The sequence below is a fragment of the Myotis myotis genome, unplaced genomic scaffold (genome assembly GCF_014108235.1).
Source record: "Myotis myotis isolate mMyoMyo1 unplaced genomic scaffold, mMyoMyo1.p scaffold_m19_p_2, whole genome shotgun sequence".
In the NCBI taxonomy this organism is placed as follows: domain Eukaryota; kingdom Metazoa; phylum Chordata; class Mammalia; order Chiroptera; family Vespertilionidae; genus Myotis; species Myotis myotis.
The window spans coordinates 161,075,256-161,102,110 of NW_023416324.1; the positions used below are offsets into that span (position 1 = coordinate 161,075,256).

General features: G+C 45.9%; 1 protein-coding gene across 19 annotated transcripts in view; it reads left to right on the top strand.

Annotated features, from left to right (window-relative positions):
- KALRN (kalirin RhoGEF kinase) overlaps positions 1 to 26,855 on the top strand; it is a 656,959-nt gene that overhangs the window by 288,315 nt on the left and 341,789 nt on the right. For all 19 annotated transcript variants that reach the window (XM_036353020.1, XM_036353029.1, XM_036353021.1 and 16 more), the window contains exons 8-10: positions 800 to 931; positions 2,002 to 2,232; positions 18,539 to 18,661. In XM_036353020.1, the coding sequence (XP_036208913.1) occupies positions 800 to 931; positions 2,002 to 2,232; positions 18,539 to 18,661 (486 nt within the window). The remainder of the gene's footprint in view (positions 1 to 799; positions 932 to 2,001; positions 2,233 to 18,538; positions 18,662 to 26,855) is intronic.

The following is a 26,855-nucleotide window of genomic DNA, read 5'->3' on the forward strand; positions in this document are numbered from 1 at the left end:
CATTCCAGGCCGTTGGGTGAAGAATTACTTGCATATTTAAGGTGTATTTTTCCACCCAATAACTCTGAGTGATTTCAGTTGGCTCACCCTTTGTGCACAGAGACCCATAGTCCTCCACAGTTGTTAATTTTCATTTTTAAATAATTTGATATCTGTCAAGATCTATATATATCACATTCCAGGAGCCACTGCCACTGTAGGCACAGTACAGTCTGTCCCCCTAGGCCACCCCTCCCCCTCCCATCCCAGGGCTACTGGCCCAGCAGTAGGGATCTTCTTGAGGGTTAATCTCCATTCCTTGTGGGAAACGTCTCTGTAAATTCCCTGAGGGGCCTGTATGATGTGTTCTTCACTCCTCTTCACAACTTAGTCTCCACACTACAAAGTACCTGTATGGAAACATCCCATTACATTCAGTGTAGCCCCTCCCATGTGCCTGTGAGTGTGCACAGGACAAGCAGCTCTAATGTATACATGCAATGTAGTGAGCTGTTTGCACACCTATATTGCATAGTCAGTGTGTGGATATGACCTGTTGAACATTCAGATGGCTCCCACCCCCAGCAGTTTCATAATAGTTATGTTTGTTTGTGGAAACCACGCTTCCTTACCGGGTCTGACTTCTTACATGGAGTTAATGTTTATACAATTAAAGGAAAACCTCCACCCTCTGCAGTGGTCTCTGAAGGCTTCCAGAGGTAGTGATGCCTCTTCCCAAGGCATCTGACCATCTCTACTATATGATCTGCCCATTGCCCAACCCAGTGCCCACACTGACCCAGTTGGCATCTCCTTCCAGTTCTTGTCAGGAGTGGACGCCTGGTGCAAGATGTGCAGTGAAGGTGGCCTGCCATCCGAGATGCAGGACCTGGAGCTGGCGATTCACCACCACCAGTCTTTGTATGAGCAGGTGACACAGGCCTACACAGAGGTGAGAACACCCAGGGGTCCTGACTGTGTGTGTATGAGCGGGTGGCGACAGCACCAGCCTGTACACTGCGGAATACCCTAGGTTGGACTAAGAAGAAGAGAGGCCATTTTCCTCTCTTTGGAGACTCTTTATGATCTTTGGTCTATGAATGATGGTATCTCCAGCCAGGAAGCAGAGAAAATGGGGCCATCAGCAGGGATCATCTGGATGTATGTGTGTGTGTGCGCGCACCCACATACAGCACTGAGGCTGAGGAACCCAGGAGCACGGATGGTGTGGCCACAATCTTAGAGTCCTTCCTTTACTCTGCATATTCTGGAAAGATGGGGATGTCACCACTTTCAGGAGAAAATAAATGGTTGTATAGGAGGAGAGCAAAAGAAGGATCAATATAAAAGAAAGAAATTGACAAGGAAAGAAAGAAGACAGGAGAGAGAAATGATGATGATGATGAAGATAGAACTGGTAGCCAATCCCAGGTGCTGGGCCCCAGTCTAAGTGCCCTGCGTGTGTTAACTCATTTAATCCTCACCACAACCCTAGGTATGCACCATCACTCTCTCTACAAGTTCCTGAGGCAAGAAAACTGAGGCCAAAGATGTTAGATAACTTTTCTCTTGTCACACATCCAGAACTTTGGAAGCAGGTAGAGGAAGGTGAAGAAGAAAGAGGGGGAGAGGTTTATGATGTCAACATATACTCAGTTTCATTTCTGAACAGTTCTTCTGCCTGACCTGTCAGTGAGTTAGTCAAAGTACGTATCAAGTACTGTGTGCCAGGCATTGTTCCAGGTGCTGGGGAGGCGGGCAGTCTCTGCCCTCATGGAGTGAAAATTCCATGGAGAGAGAAACTGATTCAGGAGTTTCACAGCCGCTGGGTGCTGCCCTGCAACTCCTCTCCCCCAGACTCCCAGGTGCTCCGTCCTCCCCAGGCTGTGGGCTGGGCACTATGGCAGTGCTGGCTGGCCCATTCCTTGATTGTCGTCCGTCTGGGTAGGATTAGCCACCAATTCTGTCTGTGCCCTGTCTGCTACTCCACTCCCTTGACACGACCCTCTTCCCTTCCTGCAGGTCAGCCAGGATGGCAAGGCCCTGCTGGATGTGCTGCAGCGTCCCCTGAGCCCTGGGAACTCTGAGTCCCTCACGGCCACAGCGAACTACTCCAAGGCAGTGCACCAAGTGCTGGACGTGGTGCACGAGGTGCTGCACCACCAGCGGCGCCTCGAGAGCATCTGGCAGCACCGCAAGGTGCGGCTGCACCAGCGGCTGCAGCTCTGTGTCTTCCAGCAGGACGTCCAGCAGGTAACAGGTCCCTGTACCCGGCACCCCTCCCCCCACAGGCCAGCAGACGGCTGAGTCCCTGACCTGGGTGGTCAGGCCTGGGATCATCTGATTTATGAAGAGAAGAGAGCAATTTAGCCCCAGCTGCACCCCTCATGACCCCCACACACAAAAAAACCATCTGGACTTGTTAATTGCATGCTTCTCAACTCAGCAGCCCTATAGACTGGGCCTTCTCACCCTGAGGTTTTGGGAAGGGAGGAAGCTTGAGGAATAGCAATTCCATGCAGTTATATGACATAGTTTTCTTTGGGGAGAGCTTGACCCTCCCTCAGGCATGAGCTGTCTGCACAATTCAAAGGCCTGGGGTTATCTGAGCATTGTCAGGGTGAGACCCCACATAAAATGAATTCATTTCTTTATTATGGATGCAGGCGGCCTGCTAGAGTGGAGGTTTGGGGTGGGATACAGGTCCTTCAGGGGATTCTTTGGCAAGATTGGACTTGGGAAACCAGATTTAAAGCATGAGCTGTTGATGACTGTATATCCCATAATGAGAGGTTGTTTCTAGCTTAACCTGTCTTTTTGCATTATTATACCAGTCGTGGCTTTTTCCTTTACCACAAATAATAAAGATATGGTCATGTTTCTGACTTTAAAAGGACAGCCTTGCTACAAATGTCCTTTTGGATGAAATCACCCATTCTTTTCCCCTCATACTTTCTCTCTCTGTCTCCCTGGGGACTCCTGGGCTTTGCTCTGAGGACTGATACATTGGGTGGGGGAGCTGGTTGGGAGCTGAGGACTGGATGGAGGCCCAGCATCATCTGTCTCCCTGCTGGTTCACTGTGAGAGGCAGGGGTGGGGGCACTCATATTACTAGATCTTTATGGAACCACCACATAATTTCAAGATTATACATATAAAATGATGTTTCACTCTCCTTCCATACCCTATGGTATTGACCACATGTAATCCAAAAATGTATCAAAATATGCAGGGGGGCAAAAGTAGGTTTACAGTTGTGAGTACGCAGAACAGAATTTATTCTTGTGTCATTATTTATTGATTATTGTATTATTTTCACCATGAACAGCTGTAAACCTACTTTTGCCCCCTCCTGTACATGAAAAATGGAAAGCCAACTGGACATGTCTTTGGAAGCTGATTCTTTTCACAGCTGTTGTTGGGGGCCTGGCAGTGGGTGTCCTGAGATAGAGGCCAGGTGGAGGGAGAGCAGGGCTCCTGCACTAGCTGGGACCCACTCTGGGGGCGGGGTCACTGTGCAGTGAGTCCCAGAAGTGACCAGGCCTTCAGGAGTGTCCCCCATTTGGGGGCTGCCCTAACCTCCTGGAAGCGCCCCCGTTCCTCATCGGGGGCAGTGATTGAGTCATTAGAGACAATGCCTGAGCCTCAGGAGAGACGACATCGCTGATGTGCTGGCCCAGCTCTGAAACTGTGGGGCCTGCTGGGAATGGAGAAGCAAGGGGCTCAGTGGCCTGCTCCTGCCATTGGGAGCTATCCAGAGAAAGGCATCATCCCTGAGCACAGGAGGGCACAGGGTCCATGACTGAGATAGGGAGGTGCCAGGCCCCAGGCATTTCTAGTTCAGCGGACTCTGAGTGACTCATGGAGATCACCAGGTCCATGGATTGTGCAGCTTTCTTGGTGTGCTCTTTGCCCTCCTTCTGTTTTCATGGCTGTTATTCTAGGACTAGAGGCCCTGTGCACAAATTCATGTACCAGTGGAGTCCCTTGGCCTGGCCTGCGGGATCCGGCTGAAACCAGCTCTCTGACATCCCCTGAGGGGTCCTGGATTGTGAGAGGGCACAGCCAAGGCCAAGGGACCCCACCAGTGCACAATCAGGACCAGGGAGGGACTTGGGAGGTTGGTCAGCTGGGGAGGGACTGCGGGAGTGCTCCAAGGTGTGTCCAGCCCATCTTACTCAGTCCCAATCAGCTGGACCCCAGCAGCAAGCTAACCTACTGTTTGGAGCATCTGCCCCCTGGTGGTCAGTGCACGTCACAGTGAGCGGTTGAGCAGCCTTAGCATATCATTAGCATATTTGGCTTTGATTGGTTGAACCACCGACCAGTCAACCAGACACTTAGCATATTAGGCTTTTATTATATAGGACTAGAGGCCCGGTGCACAAAAATTTGTGCACTCGGGTGGGAGAGGGGGTCCCTCAGCCCGGCCTGTGCCCTCTTGCAGTCTGGGACCCCTCAGGAGATAATGACCTGCTGGCTTAGGCCTGCTCCCAGGTGGCAGAGGGCAGGCCCAATCCCTAGGTGCAGCCCCTGGTCGGGCTCAGAGCAGGGCCGATTGGGGAGTTGGGGTGCCGCCCCCTGTCATGCACAGAGCAGGGCGGATCAGGAGGTTGTGATGCCACCCCTAGTCACGCTCAGGGTAGGGCCGATTGGGGGGTTGGGGCGCCGCCCCCTGTCACACTCAAGGCAGGGTCGATAGGGAGGTTGTGGTGCCACCCCCTGTCACGCACAGAGCAGGGCCCATCAGGGGGGTTGGGGTGCCGCACCCTGTCACACACAGAGCCGCAGGGCGATCAGGGGGTTGGGAAGCTCCCCCCTGTCAGGCACAGAGCAGGGCTGATCAGGGGGTTGGGGCGCCTTCCCCTGTCACGAACAGAGCAGGGTGGATAGGGAGGTTGTGGCCCTGCCCCCTGTCACACACAGAGCCGCAGGGCAATCAGGGGGTTTGGTCGTTGCCCCCTGTCACGCTGCTCCAGGGGCCAGGAGGCCTCGCAGCTCCGCTGATCCCGGTGCTGGGAGGCCTCGCTGCTCCGCTGATTCCGGTGCCGGGTGGCATATTACCCTTTTACTATATAGGATAGAGGCCTGGTGCACCAGTGGGGGCTGGCTGGTTTGCCCTGAAGGGTGTCCTGGATCAGGGTGGGGGTCTCCACTCGGGTGCCTGGCCAGCCTGGATGAGGGGATGATGGCTATTTGCAGCTGGTCACACCCCCTTCAGGGTGGAGGTCCCCACTGGAGTTGCTGGCCAGTCTGGGTGAGGGGCTGAGGGCCATTTTCAGGCTGGCGGGTGACTGAAGCTCCCAACCTGTCCTTTTTTTCTTTTTTTTTATTCTGGGCCAGCTTTAGCTCTGAGGCTTGGCTCCAGCTCTGAGGCCTCGGCTGCTGAAAGCAGGTATCTGATTTGTTTGGGTTCTATAATAGTAACACTGTTGCGGTCCTGCTCACTCCAGCTCTGAGATCCTGGCTGGCTGAAAGCAGGGATCTGCGTTTGTTCTATAATTGAAACAATGTTGCGGACCTGCTGGCTGAAGCCCGGGTGGCTGAAAGCAGGTTTTTGGGGTTTTGTTTAGCTTCTATATTTTTAACAATGTTTCTTAAACTGCAAGCTCAGAGGCCGGCAAGGCAGGCGGGGAACGTTGGCTTCCTCTGTCACTGAAGCAAGCAAGCCTCCTGTTTGCTTCAAGCTGCCTGGCTGCCGGCCGCCATCTTGGTTGGCAGTTAATTTGCATATTGCCCTGATTAGCCAATGGGAAGGGTAGCGGAGGTACGGCTAATTACCATGTTTCTCTATTATTAGATAGGATGGGCATTGGAAAGGGGCAGAGGGGCTGTGAGGAGGGCGGGCAAAGACCTCCCCACCAGGAAGGCAGCATCCAGACCTGGATTATCTGGGAGCTGTTAGACTTTCCTGTGGCCACCATGGCATCTGCACTAAAGCCAGGAAGAAATGTATTAAACTACACCTGTGGCTCTTCTATAGCATGCTCTTAAAAAATGAGAGCATTTCTGGAAGTGAAACTCCATTAATTCATCTCTACTGTACAAATCACATTGTTGGCACCGAGGAAGAGCAAGCGAAAGATTTCAAGGTGACATGATGGAGCTCTGGATTTCCCATGGGAATGGAATTCCCCAGGCTGGTTCATTCCATTGTCTTTTCAGGTTAGGAGAATATCACCTCTGGGAGCATCACTTCACTCACCCATGGTCCCCCTCACTCTTTCTCACCATGTATCTGACATTGGGACAGATGCACAAGAAAAATGTGCAAGACAAGGGCTACCAAACCTGGCAATGATCTCAAATGCTTACCTAACACCCCAACAACCATTAGTGCCTGGCAGGGTGTCTGAGCCGGTGTTGCAGAAGGTGCTGGATATAATGCACTAATGGTTAGAGTGAAGGACTCCTGGCTCCCAGAACTTCTATATAGTTATTGTTTTTTATATTTTTTATATATTATATAAAACTTTATATATTTTATATCTTTATTATATAAATCCTATATACTTACCAATTTTGCATGTTTCATCTCTTCTATGCCAGTATTTTCGTGAGACTAGAAACCCTGGCTTCTTCCTCTCTGTGCCCCAAACAGCTCTTGGCTGTGTCTGGCATGAAGCTGGGGTTCTCTTTACTTTTTCTCCCATGAGCTGAAATTATCATTTGGGGACCCCAGTTTCTGCTTCTGTGAAATGGACCCTCCCTTTGAACATATTTAGTAGTTGTGGGTAGATGGCTGGAGTCTGCCTGCAGGTGTTGTGATGTAGAGGTATTGAGGGTTCCAGGTACTTACAGCCCAGGCGGAGGACATGGAGACACCCTCAGTGCCCATCAGTTACTCAGCAGTTGGCCCAGCCCTTTGCTAGGTTCTGGCAAGATGCCCGGCATAAGACACGCACATTTGAAAATGTAAAGGACAGGCTACGAAAGCATGCCAGTCAGCGTGCAGGGCAATAGAGTATTGATGGAACCGTTATAGGCAGTGGCGTGAGAGTTGGTGTCTTGAAGGAGGAGAGAATTGTTTGAACCATGTAGTCTGGATCTAAGACTCTTGAGCCCATTTGGAATCCAGAGGTATTTGCTCTGCAGCCTACATGGGAACCTGTGAGCAAGACTCAGTGGCTGGGGCAATACAGAACCGCAGATTATTGGTTACTCAGCAAGCATGGGCTGTGGAGTCAGGCAGCCTGGTTTCAGTCCTGCTCTGACCGATCTTGGCTGTGTGACCTTGGCAGGTGTTTCACCTGTGGTACTTCAGTTGCTTTACCTCTAAGGTAGGAACAATTATAGCGCCTATCTCATCAGACTGAATGATATACGAGTACAGGGCTTAGCACTGCGCCTGCCTAACGTAGTAAATCCTCCACATCCTCTTTGAATGGTACTCGGGCGCCCCCTGGTGCTTGTGCTGTTGGGGACCCTTGATTCTCCTGTTTCTACAATAGCAACTGCTTCGTGGGTCTGCTGAGTTCTGTTTCATTCAGTGATAAGTCTCAGAGCTGTCAAGGGCCTGGAAGAGCATCCAGTCTAACCTGCTCTATGGTGAAGGAAATTGAGGCCCAGAGATGTAAAGTAACTTGGCCATAACTGCACAGCCAGTTAATGATAGTGCTGGGACTAGAAGCTAGGTCTCCGGGCTCCCAGTCCCGGAGCCCTACAGAAAAGCCACATTGCTCCACTGCTATCTCTTGCTTTCCCCTAACCCCTGTAGTTTCCCATGGATGTAAAGGACTTCTTCCAAGACCAGATAGATCTGACTCTGTGGTGAGAAGAACAAGGAGTAGCTAGATTCTTGATCTTTCTGGTAGATGCAAATTCTATCCCATTATTTTGTAGCCAGAGCAACCATTTTGAACACTCTCTGCAGCCCATCTTGTTCAGCTTCTCCTTTTCTTCTCTCTCGGTTTTGTGCAATAAGAAATTATAAAGTGTTTTGGGACACCTGCTTTGTGCAAGACCCCATGCTAGGAGTTGGAGGTTTCTGGCCCGAGAGAAGACATGTACACCTAAGGTCCTGTGAATGGCACACAGCTATCTAGGTTCAGCGCCAAAGAAGCAAAACAGCAATAGTCTGGTGGAGTCAAAGCAGGGAAAGGTCCCTGTGGTTGGGCTGGATTTGCACTGGTGCTTGGAGCTCTAAGCAGAGGAGATGGGGGAAGGCCAGGAGGCAGAGAGTTAAGTGAGAGCCAGGGGCCTGGGAAGAGGAAATCTAACTGGGTGCCTGCTCCTGGCAGTAAAGCTGAGAGGTAAGGCTGGGAGGCTTAGGAGTGGTCTCAGTGGTGTGTGTGGGACAGTGACATGTTTGAAGCTCCAATACCATCCTTTAAAAATAATGCCTGCCCTGTCAGTGTGGCTCAGTTGGTTGAGCACTGTCCTGTGCACTGAAGGGTTGCCGGTTTGATTCCTGGTCAGGGCACATGCCTGGGTTGCAGTTTGATCCCTGGTTGGGGAGTATATGGAAGGCAACCGGGTGATGTTTCTCTCTTCCGTAGATGTTTCTCTCCCTTTATCTCTCTAAGCATGTTCTTGGGTAAAGATTTAAAATATCATCATCATCATCATCATCATCATCATCATCTTTTGCTTTTAAGCAGTCCAATCCGGTGAGCTTGTGAGGGGCAGTAATGGCAGAATTTATCCGGCTCAGTGACTTTCCATTCTGAATGAATATATTAACATTAAAATCCATTGCTTTACAAATGAATCTTACCTGTTTCTACCAGTTTTTCTGGAGCCTCATATAGAAAATTACAGCTTGTACTGTGTCAGCTCTTGCTTGCCTAAGAATGTATAAAAAGGATTTGAGAGTAAATTTTTTTTTAACTCCAGATATCCAACCTTTTACCAGCTACTGACTATAGCCCCTTCATCATACTAGACCAGTGTGGGCATGGTGTAATTCAATTGACAGCTTTGCATAATAAAAGATGAGTGCTTTGGGTTGCACACAGAATGAAATGACCAGAATGATGATAGATCTAGAAATTAACTCTTCCTGTGAGAAGGAAGTATTAGAGCATCTAAAAAAGGAAAATGCTCAGAGTATAGTCCCAGATGGATGCGGAGGGGGGGGGGGGCACACTCAAGGGGGAGCCATTTGAACTTTGAACTGGTGACTTACTGGGTTGGAGAGGGGACTCGGATGTCAGAGAGATGGTTGGATTCCAGCCCTGAGATTTTGTTACTAGTACTAAGTGTTTATACAAGTTTTATTGTTCAAAGCTCAGGATTCATCATCTTTATGAGTAAATATGATTGAGCATCTAATCCCTTCATGTGCCTTTTCTTATTTAATCTTCCAAAACTGTAAGCCAGGTGATAGCTTGGTCCTCATTTTACTGAGGCTGAAAAAGGACAAGTAAACTTGCCTTTACTTTAGCAGAGCAAGAACTCAAACGTCCACCTAACCATGAGGTCTGTGCTCTTAGCCTCTCTCTATGCCCTGGGCACTCTGCTAGAGAGGCACAGCCCCTGCCCTTTAGGTTTATAATTTAGTGCTGGAATGTCATTGCTCAGAGGACCCTGGTGGGTTACTTGGTCTCAAGGGTTATATAGCCTCTGACATCTGAGAGTCAGACTCAAACTGCCTGTCTAGTAAGACCTGCATAGTCATACTCATACCAACACTCTTTTCCATCTGTCCAGTCATTATAAAATGCCTTCTACAGTTATTTATCTTACACAAGTTTCCCTAAAACAGACACTACCCATTCTCATTTGTTTTTCGCAATCATAATTATGTTAACTCCTCATTGCTGACACTTTCCTTTGTAGTATATAGCTTGAATAATATCCATTTTTCCATGGTAGTATTCAGCAGTATTAAAATTCTCAATTAAGTTTTTGATGTGATAACCAACATTCAAGTAGCTAATATGTAATTCCTTGGGCAGGGTGAATGCCCAGGAAGAGCAGGGGTAAGGCTCAGCTGAATTGGGGAGGGCTCACTTATCAGCGGTGCTTGCTGATTGGAGTGAAGATAAGGAAACTTTCCCATCTGCCTCTTTGGTGTCCCTGATTTTAGAGGGAGCACCCTGCCCCTCTCCCCTTCGGAGGAGGCTGGTACTGGAGGCTCTATTCCCATCCTCTCCATTATCCCTCAGCTAGAATTGGCAATGAAATTGGTTGATTTCATTCTCTCCTTCACAGGAGTGAGCTTCAGAGGCTTGCCTCTGACATTCTCAGCCCCTCCTGCCTGGGAATCTCATGGACTCCTAGTACCCCTCCCACTCTACACCCCACCCCACTCTCCTCGGCCCTGCTTCCTGCCTTCCTCTCTTCACTTCCCATCATGGCCTGCATCCTTTGACTTCCTGAATGCAAACTTTATTCTGACTGAAGGGTGCTCCTTCCATGATGAGCACCTTCCGAGAAGCACCTGCTGCCTCCATCAGCCAGGGTAGGGAGGCAGATACAGCCTGGGAGGCAATGAGAGGAAGTCCCTTCCCAGGAGTTACTGAGCCTGAGGGCTTTCTTGATCCATGGTAATTTTAAACACCTTTAATGTCCTCAATTCCTATTATGTTAACAAATGACAAGACAGTCACCACCCAGGGTCACTTTTGTAAAAAATAAATAAATATGTATATATGGCTAATATGCAAAGTGTCCCCTCTGGAGTTCGATTGGGAGTTCGATCACTCATTATGACATGCGCTGACCACCAGGGGATGGTATGGAATGAAGGAAGGCACTGGCTGGCAGCTGGCAGTCAGAGAAGGGAGGCCCCGGCCAGCAGCCAGAAGGCCCCAATCAGCCCTGATTGCTGGTCAGGCCTAGGAACCCTACCCATGCATGAATTTCATGCACCGGGCCTCTAGTGTGTATAGATATAGATATAGATATAGATATAGATATAGATATAGATATAGATATAGATATAGATATAGACTTTTTATTGATTTCAGAGAGGAAGGGAGAAGGAGAGATAGAAACATCAATGATGAGAGAGAACCATTGATCAGCTGCCTCCTGCATGCCTCTTACTGGGGATTAAGTCCACAACTCAGGCATATGCCTGTGACCTCCTAGTTCATAGGTTGATGCTCAACCACTTAGCCACACTGACTGTGCGGGGGGGGTCACTTCTTTTTGATAACCCCTATGCTCAGCATGGTCAACATGCAATTTCTGGAACCTTGAATACCAGGCTAAAGGATAAAAGTCTCAAACTTTATGACTAGTGGGAAACTATTGAAAGATTTTGAGCAGAGGAAATAGGTGAAGGTGTGAGGTATTTTGGTGCCAGAGGGGGAATAGGTTGGAGTGGGAAGATCCTGGGAGCCATGATCCTGGTGTGGCCACAGAGCATGAACTCAGTTGGTGAGGCAAGATTAGGTTTGGGAGCATTTATGAAAAAAATCACTGGGAATGGTTGTCCATTTTGTTATAGAAAACAAGGGAGGTGTTAAGTGTGAATATGAAACTATCTTTTTCAAAGTGTGATTGGATCCCTGGCATTAAAATATCTGGCCAGAGTGGGGACCTGTTAAAAACACACATTATCTGGCCCTATTTCATACTTTTTGATTCAGAATCTGTGGGGAAGATGGTGCCTCTGTTTAAAAAACAAAACAACACACACACACACACACACACACACACACACACAAAACCACCCAGGGATTCTTAAGCATTCTAAAGTTTGAGAGCCTCAGACTTAAGAAGTCCCAGCCTTCGTGATGAAAAGTAGGGGGACACCATAAACAGGCTCCAAGGCACCAGTGAGGAGGTTCTCCAGGGAGGTGCCAAGACCAAGACAAGTTCTAGTTACCCCAGCTCCACTGTGTTGGGAAGAGTCAGGAGTGGGATGGCTGGGAGTAGAGGGGCCCAAGGGTGGGATGCAGCTGAAACTTTGGGTCTTCTGGTCTCTTAGCCAGCTTGCACTCAGCGTGACATCTGTCAAGCAAAGGGACTACAGTTCACAGTGAGAGTCTATACACCTGCTAACGAGTTTCAGCTGAGCTCTCTCAGAAAAATGATGGCTTCTCCCTCCATAGCAGGACATTTATTTTGATCATACTTGTTCCAAAGAGGGGACAGAAAATGAATTACTGGTAATTGGGCATTTCGAGTGGCACCTGCCGGCTCTCCAGTGGCACTGGCAGTGTGAACTGTTCCCCTCCAGCACTAATGCTCAGTGTGCTGTGGGAAGAGACAGGAATAATGACTTGATGGACTGCCCTAAGTACTCTTATACATCGTGTGAGCCTGAACCTTTAACAGAACAAAGTGAGTGTAAGACACCTGATGGTGTGTAAACTCTCCTCCATTGGCCTCCGGAAAAATGGCTTTCTAAGCAACGGGAGGCTGGGGGCTGGGAGGAAGGAGCTGCGAGGGAGGAGTCCTTCCATTTATGTAAAACAAGGAAACACCTTGTTGTTTTACCATAGATCAAATAATGGCACAAATTTAGTAATCTATTTCAAATAAGATGATTGATCAGAGAGCCAGATGAGGGAATCAGAGAGTTGGAATTCTGATTCCACAATTGTTTGCAAAACATTTCCATGTCCTTTTATGGTTTCTGCCCCTTATCACACAGGAAGTTCTCAGATCAGATTGGTTGATTTCATTCACTCCTTTACCCAGCAAATGCTTTCTGAGAACATAGCGGTGACCCAAACAAAGCCCTGCCCACGTGGGCCTCTCACAGGAGGTAGACAGATAACACCACCACAGACAAACATGTAATAGGCCGTATAGTGACAGCTAGTGCAGCAGAGAACTGGCTGGATAGCCAGGGGGTGTGTTTAGGAGGTTGTTCCAGGTGCATGAAATGGAACCCACAATGTTCTTGAGACTCAAATGAGCTGCCTGTGTTCATGAAAATGGGAGATTTTGAGTGTTTCTCTCTCTCTCCCTCCCTCTTCCTTTCTCTCTCTAAAAAAAATCAATTTTAAAAATCTTAATAAAATAAATAAAACTAAGATTCTATCAAATAATAATAATAATAAAGTCCTGGGATAGGAGGCAGCTAGATCCCTTGATGTTTTCCCATTCACTCAGCTGCATTCATGGCCACTGTTCAGAAAATAATCAATACTGTAGTTCTCTTCAAAAGGACTGTCTCTTCCCCTGAAAAGTATTGTCTTGATTGTATGCTGGTTGAAATAAACACAATTAAATGAGAAAGAAAGGGGTGATTAGGGAATTATGCATAATGGCTGTTACATTGGCTCCCAAATCCTGTTTAGGATGTGAGTGTCTCTCTTGGAGAAGGATGTTCTGGGAAAGGAGTAATTTCTGTTTGAAAAGTTGGGGCACAAGAACGGAGGCAGAGCTTTACAAGTTGCTTACAAGACTGCCTGTCTGCTGGAGTGGCGAGGAGTCCCATGCTTACCCGGGCTATTGTTCCCAATGACAGGGTGAAGGTCAGACCTTTTGCTGAATGGGTGGCACAACTTCTCCCAAGACAGTCGGGCAGTAGCCTCAACCATGTTTGCACTTGACAGTTCATAGCTATAAACATTCATTGAATATCTCCTGCATGAGTGGTGCTGGCAGGGCTGCTGGGGGAAGGGGCAGATGAAAGAATGTGAGAACTAAATACACCGGTAGGAACTACCTACCTGCCAAGAGGGGCAGTGGAGAGGGTGGAGATGGAGAGAGAGAACTGGGAATGCAGACTGTGAGAGATGCTAAGATAGAGTTAACAGTAGGAGTGTGGAGCTGTAGATATTCACCCCAAAGTTGTGTGTTGGGGGATGAGTTTGAGTTGAGTTCAACATGTCTTAAGCAAAGCACACTGTGCTGAGTACCATGCTGTTTGGAAATCAGAGGATGTCGAAAGCTAGTGGGAGAGACAGGCCCATGGGCAATAATTGTGGTTTGGACAGAATCGGAGATGAGTGACCCCACCACAGCCTGGCGGATTATTAAAGAGAAAACGCTTTCTAAAACTAGAGATTTTTGAGATGGCGCTTAAAGGATGAGTAGAAAGGAGCCTAGAAAGTGGATATAGGGAGAAACAAGATGTGGACATTTTAAGTAAAGCTAAACACAGCGACAGCAAAACTCAGGAGGTAAGGAGTAGCTTTGGGGGAATTTAGGGGTGAGGCAGAAACTTATTGGAGGTGGGGTTGAAAGTGGGGTGGGGCTGGCCACAGAGGACTGCATGTCAGGTTAAGGGGTCCCTCAAAAACTATATTTCAGTGAAATGCCCTTTCAAGTGTGCACAGGTTAATTTCACTTAAGCCTAAATTTGTGTCCTTCAAATGGGTTTGTTCCTAATTTTTTGTATATTATTAGGATCCAGCTATATCAACAATTTATAATTTATTTTTAAACCATAGTGTATAAAATTATTTCCTTGAAACTAAGGGTGCATCTTGCCAGAAGCAGATTGACAACTATCATTAGGTGCTACTTCCACTCACGTTCAGAGGCACAACTGTCATTTATCAAAACCACAGCATGAATATGAAAGTTGAAAGAAAAATTAAGAAAAACCTATCATTTCTGTACTGTCCCTTGTAACTTGCTTCTGCACCGGTGACCCTGGGGCCAACCTTCCACCTGCCTCTCCATCACCCCCATAACCAAGCACCAAATCCTGGCTGTTCCTTCCCCTAAATATTACTCAAGCCTATCTCTCCACGGACACTGCCATTGGCCCTGTCTATGCCACCATCGTCTCGTCAGGATTTCTGCAGTAACCTCCTGTTTTCCCACCTCTCTCTTCTTGGCGTCTTCCAACTGACTCTCCACAAAGCAGACAGAACCATAACTTCTAAATGCAGATCCCACAATGTCTCCTCCTCCTTGCCGCCCTTCAGTGGCTCTTAGCATGACTATTGGAAGCTGACTCCACACACCAGGCTCAGCTCCATCTGGCTTCTGCCTTCTCTGGGCTCATTTCCTCCTTCCTTCCTACTCAAGCCATGCTGATCTTTCTAATTCCGAGCTTAAGTCCTATTCGCTTTCACATCTCAGCTCAACCTTATTTCAGAGAGGCCTTCCCTGACCCCCCAATTAGGGGCCCCTGACTGTTGGCACTTTTCACCATTGCAATTAATGATGAATTGTGTGACTTTGGGTCTAGTGCTTGTTGCTTATATAGCTGAGTTTCTGGAGTGAGGGCCACACCTGCCTTGTTTAACACTGTACTCAGGCTGTCCTTGTACCCAGGGCACAATGTAGGGCACAATGAGAGTAATAAATATGTTTGAATGTATGAATCTCCATATCCACGTGTGTTTCTCTGCTTCCTGTAGAGCCCTTACACACAAAAAAAAAAAGATAAAAAATTTTGTATTGGGAACACTTAAATACCAATTCACAGCCATCACTCAGTATAATTAACCACCATTCTGTACTATCCTGATTATAATTGGTAATTGAATATTTTAAAATATATTGTAGATGAGAGAGTTAAACAGAGCTAGCTAATAAGAGGTATCTTGATAGGTACCTACACTTTGGTAGGTCCAGCGTTTGGCTAGAAATGCAATTTATTCTTCAACCAGTGGTGTTCAGAGTCTGGGTGTTCAGAAGCTGAGGGGTGTGCAGATTTCCAGTGCTGCACATTAATTTACTTTTCAGAGGTGTCTTTCTCTGCTGCCCATTCTGTGTGGGAGGCTGGATTGTACTCCCAGGGTTGGGGTCATGGAATCAGGGTTAAGAGAACATGTGGTCCAAATGTGTGCATCAAACCATGCTAGCTCTAAATGAACCGTCTGTTACAGAACAGTCAGAAATTGGCATTTTACACAATATCTCATATATTAATTGTGCTTACCTATCCTCGGGTACTCTTTTGGTGTCTGTGTATTACTGAAATAATTTTGTTCACTTCCTAAATCACTTGCCTTTTTGTCTATTGAATTGGTTTCCCTGCAGTTCCCGAATCTCACTGAGGTTGCACAGGTTCCCCCACAGCTTCAGTTCTAATGGCCGGAGTTGGATGAAACAGAGGCAATGTAACATCACAGAGCAATCAAAGTTATGTTTAAACTAAGTGAAAGCCTCTCAAATGGGAAGTAAATAGATTTTTAAGTGGTTAAGGTAGAGCTAATTAAGTAAACTGTCACTAACTGAAAATAAGTCGACATTTTAAAGGAAGCAAGATAACTTAAACAGGAAACAAATTGCTTTTTAATAAAGTTTAAAAGTTGTGAAATCACTCCCAGGGAGTAAAAAAGCTCACCATTTCTGAACTAGTGGATGAAAATCATTCTTCTTTACCCAATGTGCTTTAGAACAACCAATTTTATTAAAGCTAGAGATAAAAAATGAAATGCAATAAAATAAAATTCATGAAAACAGTGCAAGACAAGCAAGTCGCACTTAACTGCGCAAAGCTAAATTAAGAAAGAAATTGTAATCTAAAAATCTGTCATAAATTCCAAAGCCTTCATGAACGGCTGCAAGACAGCTCTTTTGTATGTAAAAATTATCCCCAAGCTTCAATTCGTTCTCAAAAGGGGATTAATGAAAGTTTAGATATGCCCAAACATTATAAAACTGTGCGATGGGAAACTTTGAGACTTGAACTATTTATCCTTGACCTTGCATGCTGGTGCTCATTCTCCCCTTTATAATAGAGAATTGTGGGATCAAATTGTTGCAAGTCAAGTAAAAATACACTCTCCTGATTTTTCTGCTGTTGAAATTTCACCATACATAATTCTGAGGGAACACAGGCTCTTCTTTCTTCTAAGAAAGGAACATTTAGAACTCCTTTCAATGCTGCCTTTCAATGTTTGCGAAAGGTAAAAATACAGTTCATTTACTACTGCGATTTCTTTTTACAGATGTGCCTCCAAAATCTCTACATCCAATGTTTAAAAGCATTTTTTTAAAAAAACCTTTTTCTTCATTTTAATGGACAATTACCTGACCTTCTGGCTTTTTAAGTGCTTGTTTGTCAAACCACTTCACAAACATGTTAATATATTCACATGTCCATTGCTCTGAACTAACACCATCTTTTTTTCTTTTAATTTTTATCGTTGAAAGTATTACATATGTTCCCCTTTTCCCCCACTGACTTCTCCTACCCTGACCAATGCCCCCACTCCCCCAGGTCTTCACCACCCTATTGTCTGTGTCCATGAGTTATACATATACACATGAGTTCATTGGTTGATCTCTCCCCCCACTCCCCTGCCTTCTCTCTGAGGTTTGACAGTCTGTTTCATGTTTCTATATGTTCATCAGTTTATGTTATTCAATACCATCTTGTTGTGGCCTTGGTGACACTGTCATTGAAGACTTCGAAGGCTTTGTACTTTGCACAATTGCAGGCATTCGTTTATCTCAGGTGCCAGAGAGGGTGAAGCCAAGGCTGGATTCCGCAGAGCTGGAACTCCCATGCCTGCTGGCTATGGGATGATTTTATCTATCTGCTTGCCATAGGGCAATCTGTAGAAAAAACAGAGGAATGGATTAAAGCACCCTTTTAAACAGGCCTAGTTCACCTGTCATTTTCCCAAAAGTCCTTTTAAAATCTGAAAAGGCTAATTCATCATCATTAATCAAATACTCAGTTAAAGTTTAGTATAGTACGAGTAGAGTGAGATCAGCTGAGTTTGGGCCGGATTTGAAACAGGTACTAGTATGTCTGCATGATTCTGATGGTCATTGTAGCTGCCTGATTTACTGAGCGCCACCCCCTCAGCAACAGAAATGGACTGCTTCCTTTCCCCCACATTTTTGTTAGGCCACCTGAGCAAATGCAAAAGGGATGTTAAAGACTTTGGTCCTCCTTACATTTCAAGATTTTTAAGGGGTTTCCACTCCCCTTGTGAAGTGCCCCCTCAAGACAACATATTTTCTCACTTTCTCAGCATCCCCTCACTCATGTCTCTACTGCTGCAGCCACCTCTGTTCCAGCTTCTCCAAACACTGAGGAAAATGTCTTGAGGCCAAATCACTAGGTCTTAAGCCTGGAAGAGTATCCAGTCGCCACTGCTTCCCAAGAGAATCATAGATACTAAAGGCCTTAAGGGTGCAAAGACCTTATTTATTTGGTTGGTCGGTTGGTGTTGCGAGGGGGAGAGAGGTGGAAAGGAGCCAGAGAGGGCAGTTGTCCTGGTGATTAGCTATCTTGAGCATCCCTCCAGTTGGAAACCGACTACTCTGGACTTTACTTCCAAGATTAGGAGAGTCCCGGGAGCACAGTGAGGCAGCATGCCTGTAGCTGGTTGCCACTGCTGTGACTATTTTTACAGTAGAGAGAAAGCCGAGGAACTGCCCAACTTGATACTTTATGTGATTGGAATAAAGGTGATTGAGGGCGTTAAACTTGCCTGATGGTCTATGTAGCTTACTTTTAAAAAGGAATTAATTAAGGTGAGAAAACTGAAAAAGTAATGAGGTGATATTGTGAAGATAAAAAAGGAAGAGCTGAATTTAGTTAAGGGTGGGGCTGTTGTATTGCCCATGGCTGTAAAGAAATCCCCTGTGTCTACCGTGATTGAACATTTCCACTTGGACTGCTTGCTGCCTTCTGATTGGGATGGGGACTCCAGGACTTTAGCAGTCACATATGTTGTCACATGTCTTTTCTTCTGCCCAAAAGTCATTGTTTCTGTCTTCCTCCTCTGATCAGGTGTTGGACTGGATTGAAAACCATGGTGAGGCCTTTCTCAGCAAACACACAGGGGTTGGGAAGTCTCTGCATCGAGCCCGAGCCCTGCAGAAGCGGCATGATGACTTTGAAGAGGTGGCTCAGGTAAGATGCTGAGTATAGTTGTAGGTGTGTGTGTGCATGTGTGTGTGTGGAGCTGGGTGAGAGAGACCAGGGCTGTGACTTTGGTGTCTGGGGAGGCACGTTGGTTGATAGCCCATGGCTTCTGGGTTGCCATTCTGCCTAATGCAAGGAGACCTTTGTCTGCTCTTGGGTCCCTACATGAGTGGTAAATAGGCCCTCAGTTTACAGTCATCAAAGAAAATCATTCTGCTGGCATGATCTGTAAATGCCTCGTCTACAAAGTGGTGATGGCAGGAGGGAATGGCGTTAGGACCATCAACAGCCCAAAGCCACCCCTATGGTTGTCACTGCAGTCAAGTGGAGCTAGAAATCAGTGGCTGCTCTGTTTCTAAAGCTGTGTAACTTCCAGGACCTGGAGGTAGAGATGGCACCTGGTGACCATGCCATGCACCAACAAGGCTGAATGTGCCCACAGAAAGTGCCTTTGTATCACTGGCACAGTGTTTAGCCTGTAATTTGCACAATATTCAACCTTTTAGCTGAGCTGCATACCTATTCCAAAAAAAAGGGCACTGTTTTCTAATTTGCAGAGTGGCTGTATGAGAGACCTTAACCATTTGTCTCAATGGTGGAGTGATATAAGAGGGTTTTTGTTCTGAGGCTCCACCCCCAAGATTTTATTTTAACTCCCTTATATTTCTTTTTTGGGAAAATTCCAAATGGATCCTCACAATCTCCATCTTCCAGATGAAATGCGTGGTCAAGTGTGATCAGTTGCAGGGGGAATAAGACTTTTCAGAATCAGGGCGGGAAGGGGCAGCTGGGAAGGGATCATGTCAGCAGTGACCTGAACCTGGTGCATGAAGGTAGATTAGACCCAACCTGCGGAATAAAGCTTCACAGTTGTGCACTGCTGGTGGGAATGTAAAATGGTGCAGCCACTGTGAAAACTAAACTAAATTAAACATAGCATTACCATATGATTCAACTATCCCACTTCTGGGTATATACCCAAAAGAATTAAAAGGTGGAAAGTGAAAAGCATTTGTACACCCATTTTCATAGTAGTGTTATTCACAGTAGCCAAAAGTGTGCTAGTGTCCATTGATGGATGTATATACCAAGTGTGGTATATACATACAATGGCATATTATTCAGCCTTAAAGAAGGATCCTACAACATGGATGAACTTGAGTACAATATGCTATGTGGAATAAGTCAGTCACAAAAGGACAAATATTGTATGGTCCAGTTATGTGAAGTCATCAAATTTATTGAATAGTCAAATTCATTGAGACAGCAGGTAGGATGGTGGTTGCCTTCTGGATGCCTCTCTACTCTGTTAGGGGGCAAAGAATGGGAGAGAGCTGGGCAGAAAAGGAATGGGGAGTTATTATTTAATAGGCACAGACTTTCAGTTTTGCAAAATAAAGAGTTCTGGGGCTGGATGGTGGTGATGGTGGCACAACAATGTGAATCTACTTAATACCTCTAAACTTGACAAGCCTTGCATTATGTATATTTTATCACCTCCACCACCACCACCACAACAACAAAAAGAAGCCTCATAGCTACACAAGGACCTTCTGCAGAACTAGCTGGACTATGCCAGCATAGTGTAGACACTTGGCCAGTGTGCCTTTGTGGGCAAGATGTAGCACAGATCCAAAATATCTGGGTGCCCAGGCATTCTGGGTGCCTCTCCAGCCTGTTAGGGGCAAAAGATGGGAGAGGGCCATTTGGACCCCCTGTCTGCTGAGAATGGGGGGTGGAACCTGGGCTAATCTGTTGGAATGGAGCCATCCCAGAGCTTTGAGGCTCTTGGCTTTTGGCTGTCTTGTGCCTCAGCCTCTCTTCACTTAGGGAGGACGTCCCCAGAGCCACCCCAGCCCTGACCCAGCCCATCCCTTCCTGCTGCAGCCTCACAGGCAATGACAGCCTTGGTTTCAGGCTCATGAAGGAGCTGTCATTTATGTGTTTTTACAACCAGGCAGGCCTGGCAGCCACTCCAGCATTAATCCCATTCCTCCCATTTGCTCCTTTGCATTCTCACTGGTGCCTGATATGCCTTTCACATGGGACAATGTCTTCACGTAGTACCAGACACACATTAACTAACATTCATACTAGAGGAAGAATGGACACATTTTTTTAAGTTTTTGTTTTCCATTATGTATTTTACATCCCACCAGTCCTGACTGACAGATGGTGTTGGCCTTGTTTATGGAAGAGACACGAAGGCTCAGAAAGTTCTCAGTGTGCTCAGGTCATCTGGTTTGGTGGGGGTCCTGCTGGGATTCAAACCCAGGTCTGTTTGACTCCACAGTCGTGTTCTTACCTAACTCCATGCTGTCCCTCCTTTTTGAGGTATAGGAACTGGGCATAAACTCATTTCCGAGTACCCATTTGCTCATGAAAAATGCAGAGCAAAAAGCAAGAATGGGAGAAGGGGCTGCTGTGGCCATCCTGTTTGACATGTATTACAACTACTGATCTCTTGGTATAATCCACTTCTCCCTGCCTCTGGATTCTGATAGACAGTGAGAAAGAAGGAAGAGTTCTACCTTCCCCAAGGCTCTGCTTTTAGGAGGAATGTTTGCTCTGGGAAGAGGAATAGCAGCTGTGGAATACCTAAGCCAGGGGCCATGAGGTCGCCGCATTGTGCTGTATGTAGGGCTCTAGAGATGAGTGGGTCCTATAGTCTAGAACAGCAGTCTCCAACCGGTAGTCCGTGAAGTCCGAAAGGTTAGCGACCGCTGGTCTAGAAATGAATCATGTTTTGTTCCCACTCGGCGGGAGGGAGTGGGCAGTGGGGCTGCCTAGCATCCTGGAATTGTTAGTCCATGTGGGAAAACCAATTATGACCACGGCAAAGGCAGATGACCATTGGTAGCCACCTGCCTCAGCCCTGCCTTGTTCTGTGCATGTGATCATCACGCTCAGGGGGTGAGGAAGGGGGAGATCCAGGCAGAAAAGGGTGCTCTCTTTCTCTCTCACTTCTGTTCTCAGTCAGGTGAGCACCTCTGGAGGAGAGGAGTGGATCTAACCAGGAGTTGGATAATTCTTGAGTTAGTCAGAGATCAGTGACACTAAGTGACAGTGGAGGAGCTTGTTCCTTGTTGTTTGGGGTGCTGGTAGGAGATACAGGCAGGAAGGGTGTCACGTGGTGTGAAGTAGGAGACTGGGGCATCGCTCCTCAGTGGTCCTGTGGAGGGTCATGGTTTAGTGAAGGAACCGCTTTCTGCTTCTGATTCTATGATTATTTGACCTGAGGCTGACATGAGAAGGGAACACTGAGCTCCCATTCTCTGTTTTCAGGTTTAAAACATGGACTTGAATCAAAGCAGGAAGAGCTGTTAGCATGTGTTTTGGCTCCTGGAAATTGCCCTCTGCAGGGAGGACCAGCCCTCCGGCAGAGATGGCTATGCAGGGAGAGGGGGAGGTGTAGCAGAGAGCCACGGAACACATCCGTCTCCACTCTGAGAAAGATGGGGGGCACCCGTGATTCTCACCATTTACCTTTGGGGTAAAGACATTTAAGGAAGTTATTAAAATAAATATAAATGATAGCTGTGAAGAATGAATGTAGCAATCCATTATCTCTCATTAAACTTGAACTTAAATTTTGTGCTTATTAGCTCTTGAACACATTTGAAACAGACTCTTCACCTGTCATTTGAAGGAAACGAATTAAGTACTTATGAGTCCTCAGTTCATCCTGCAGAGGGCACTCTCTGAATAGCCTACAAGAAGCTGAGGGGCAGGAGGAGAGGACCAGTCATGATAACCTGACTGAGGAAGCTCCTGACTGGCAGGTGGTGAGGGTCCAGCCAGGGGGTGCACCCAGGGTCTTTCTCTACACGTCTTTCTTAGTCCAAGCTACTGAGTTTTCTGTGCTCGAATAGAAGATCCTGGCACCAGTGGGAACCCCTCCTGGTTCTGGTAGAGCCTTGACTCAAGTTGTCCATAAACTCATTAAGTGATGTGGGTCATAGAGTAAACAAGATTTTTAAAAGGTAACTTATTATATTTTTATATACATTTTTGGCATGTTAGGTATCATCAGGAGTATGAACAAGTATAAGATGAAGTTGCTGCCTACAGTAGCATAGCTGTCAGGGGAAAGATGTGCTCATATCTGCCCAGGAGGTAGAATGGGATACCACACTGTTACTTTCTCCCGAGATATTTGCTGTTACTTAGTGGGAAAGTACTCGAGTGCCTGTGGTTGAGAGAGCCGCTGTGCATTCTCTATTAGCGGTCTGATTTATCACCTCATTATCTGCAATGCCAGACTTTCTGTAAGCCAGCTTAGTCAAAAATTATCAAGCATTTACATTCAAATATATATTATCCAATGTCTCAAATCCTATTTAAGCAGCTAAGCATATTAAGTAGCATTAGTGTAACATTTTTGAAAAAGCAGGCCATTTAAAGAAAAGATGTTTAAGAAATATAAAAACATAGTCACGAGTAAGTACTTTATTCAATAATCTCTGGTTAGTTATTTCGCTATCTGATCCTAGCTTTTTTCTCAAACTTGACTAGGACAATTTTTTTTGAAAAAAATTTTAAAAAATTGTTCATTCTCACTCTTGGGGTCAAAATAGGCAAAAATGGAAGGGAAACATTTGGCAATCCAGTACATGCACCTGCCTCGGGGGTGGTGTGGTGACCTTTGGAATGAGTTACATCTTCCTTTTCATGCCCGAGACCAATTATAGTAGCTGCAAACACAAGCAGAAGGAAAAGAGCCTAAATAGATGCTTTTTCACACTCCAGCTTCTTAGAGAGGATAAAAGGCTCTTAAGCAGGATGAAAAAATATAGTGAGGAAGAAAGCCAGGAATATGCAGAGAAATTAATGTCAGAAAGTGGGCAAGGGGAAGAATGTGAAACAGCAAAAAAGTGAAGGGCAGTCTTTGCCTTTGGATCTTGTGCAGCCCTGTTCCCGCGGGTGGCTTCAGGACATCCCCTCTGCGGACACAGGCAGACATTGCTGCCTGCGCTGCTGCGAGGAAGATGTTTCCTGCCATGGTAACTCCGAACCAAGTGTATGCTTTTGATGTGGAAAATTGAGAGGGGGTCAGAGCCAATATCCAAGATATTATAGAGAGCTTGCCGAGCCCCTTGGGCCACGGCCATGAATTGTCCCCCCACTTTGGCTGCTTCTCAGAAGGTTCTCAAACCCAGTGTGTGAAACGGATGGCACACTCAGGAGGATTTGGGACTGTATTCCTTATGACTTTGAAGTTCTGGGTAGCCAACAGAAAGATTTGGAAGCACAGGTGGTGTTTTTATGTCTTGTTTCATGTGATGGCAATGACTATTGAAAGAAGGGAGGCTTTGAGAACAAGTGGCTGCCGATGCTGATGGCATTTTAAAAGGTTTTTCTGGACTGTATCCTACAGAACTAGGATAATGGACTTCTGACACGGGGCAGAGTGCATCCTGCAAAGATCGGGGAGGATGTGCTTTGGCAGAAAACCTTGTTGACCTATCTAGAAGGATTTAGGGAATTTTGAAGTGGAATGAGGAAATTATCCCAGCAAAGCTACAACCAGCTGTTCGAGGCACCAGGTGACTTAAAAAGAAGCACTTTGTGGAGTAAATTCCCTTAGCTTAGTGGTTCTCAACCTTGGCTGCACATTAGAATCACCTGGGAATCTTTTTAAAATCCTGATTTGTGGGCCTCATCCTCCGGAAATTCTCTTTCTTTGTTATGGGGTGGGGCCACAACATTAGTAACAAAGGAACAATTTCCAGAGGATAAGGCCCAGAAATCAGGATTTTAAAAAGATTCCCAGGTGATTCTAATGTGCAGCCAAGGTTGAGAACCACTGCGTTAGATCATCACCCTGGGTTTAAATGAAATACGAAGAATATAGATTGCAAACAACATTTATAGCCTCTCTTATATCAACAAAAGGCATGTGTAATAAGCAAGGTATTTTAACACAAGAAGATTAGTATAATAAATATTCCCGAGAGTTCAGGGTATAGAGCTCATAAGTAGAATGCAGCAATAGAAGAGTATCTTTTGTCTAAAGGACTCTAATAGGTGGGTGAGGGTATATCAGAAAGACTCACATCCCTGTGAGAGCTACAGACCTGAGGGTAATGAATGATATGGGGAAATAACAGAGATGAAAGGAGAGCAATAAAGAAGCCCTAGTGGTTCCTGGAGAGGACTGTTGTCTGCTCCGTCAGATGAAGGATATGGAAAATGAGTATGTGATTTCAGTTCTGGCTCAAGGAAAAACATGGTGGTGATGAGAGTCCTCAACTTTCCTGGCATCGCCTGTAAATTCTGTGACACTGTAAATAAATCGCTGAGAGCCAAAGGTTCTACATGGTAGAGAGCGAATCATTGTAGCAAAGCCTGAAAGAGTGTAGGTTGTCTAGACTCTCAAGAACTTTGACACTTAGATGAAAGGGTTTAGATATCACTCTCAGAGCAAAAGGGAATATTAAAGGCTTTTGAGTAGTGAGATAAAGAAAAATATAACCTGTAAACCAGAAGGATAAGAATTTATCTATACACTGGCTATTTAGATCACATGTGGAATATTGTGCCTAATTCTAGAAAATATATTTTCAAAAGGATCTTGACAAACTATCCTGTGATTATTGGAAAGTTGCCAGGATAGTGAAGTTGAAGTAACTGGATATGTTCAGTTCTGAATAAATATTTATTTTTTTTTATTAAAGGCAGGGGAGTGGGTTTGAGAGTTGAAGGCTGCCTGTAAAAGAGATACGTTTGGAAGGTATCGTGGACCAATTTTAGCTTATTTTAGGTATCACTTCTAACCCACAATTGCTTTTTGAAATGTCTAGCCATGTAATGTGATTCTTATCACAGGAGGTTTTTCCAGTAGAGGCAACCCTTCTTTCCTTAGAATATAAACATCTGCAACTCTTTTCCATCTTAAAAACAAAGAAAGAAAAAGAAACCAAGACTAACTTTTTGGGGCCCCACTTTCCTGATTCTCCTTCCCTTCATAGCCCAAGTTCTCAAGAGAAGAGTCTATATTTGTACCTCTACTTCCTCACCTCCTAGATGCCCTTGACCCCTGCCACGTGCCTTCTGTTTCCTCTGGCTAACCAAGGTTAATCTTATCCAAGTCTCCACCTGATCAATTGTGTTGCTAAATCCAAAACACACTTTTCAGATATTAATTGGTCTTTCTGAAGCAGTTGACCCTGTTGATCAGTTCTTTTTTTATTAAGTTATCTTCTACCAAGACTTCCATGATACCATGCTCTTGATTTTCTATGTCTTTCTGTGTGGTCCTTCTTAGACTCTTCTCTCTTTCTCCCAGAATTCGTTCCTCAGATCTCTTCTCACTTTACACTCCCTGCATGATTTTATATTCTTCCCCAGGCTCAAGTGATACCCCTGCTCTGATGGCTCCCATATCTGTGTGTCATCTCTGATTTTACCCCTGAGCTCCCTGTTCATAAATTTCTTGGCTTTCTAGATACCTCCACTTAGATTTCTCAGAGGGTTCTCAAACCCAGTGTGTCCAAATTTATTTTATTTTCCCTTCCCAGTGTGTTCTTCCTCTTGTATTCCCTATGCCAGTGAGAGACACCAACTACTCAGTTGCTCAAGACAGAAACTTGGGAGTCATTCTTGATTCCCCTCTTGTTCTCACCCTCATGAGTCCACCCCAAAGTCCTACAGATTCTACCTTCTAATATCCCTTTCCCTCTATCTCCATTATCACCGCCTTAGATCAGAGTCTGATTTTCCTCTTGCTTGGATGATCACAATAGCTTCCTGTTTTCCTTGACTCCAATCATGGTCTCCTTAAAGCCATCCCACAGATGGCTTCCCACCTAGATAAAGTTCAAACTCTTGGTATTACATACCTTTAATGATCTGGTAACTGCCTTCTCCAGTTTTACTTTTTACTTCTCCTGTACTCCCTCTACCCCCCTACAGGTCTGCTGTCCCAGTGTTGACCTGAGCATGCCATGCTCTCAGGTGTCAGTGCTATCTCCTCTTTAATCCTTCCCACCTGTTTAACTCTGTCCACTCCTAACCAACTTCTAGTCATCTTTATTTTTTAATATATTTTTATTGATTTCAGAGAGGAAGGGAGAGGGAGAGAAAGATAGAAACATCAATGATGAGAGAGAATCATTGATTGGCTGACTCCTGTATGCCCCCCACTAGGGATTGAGCCCACAACCCAGGCATGTGCCCTTGA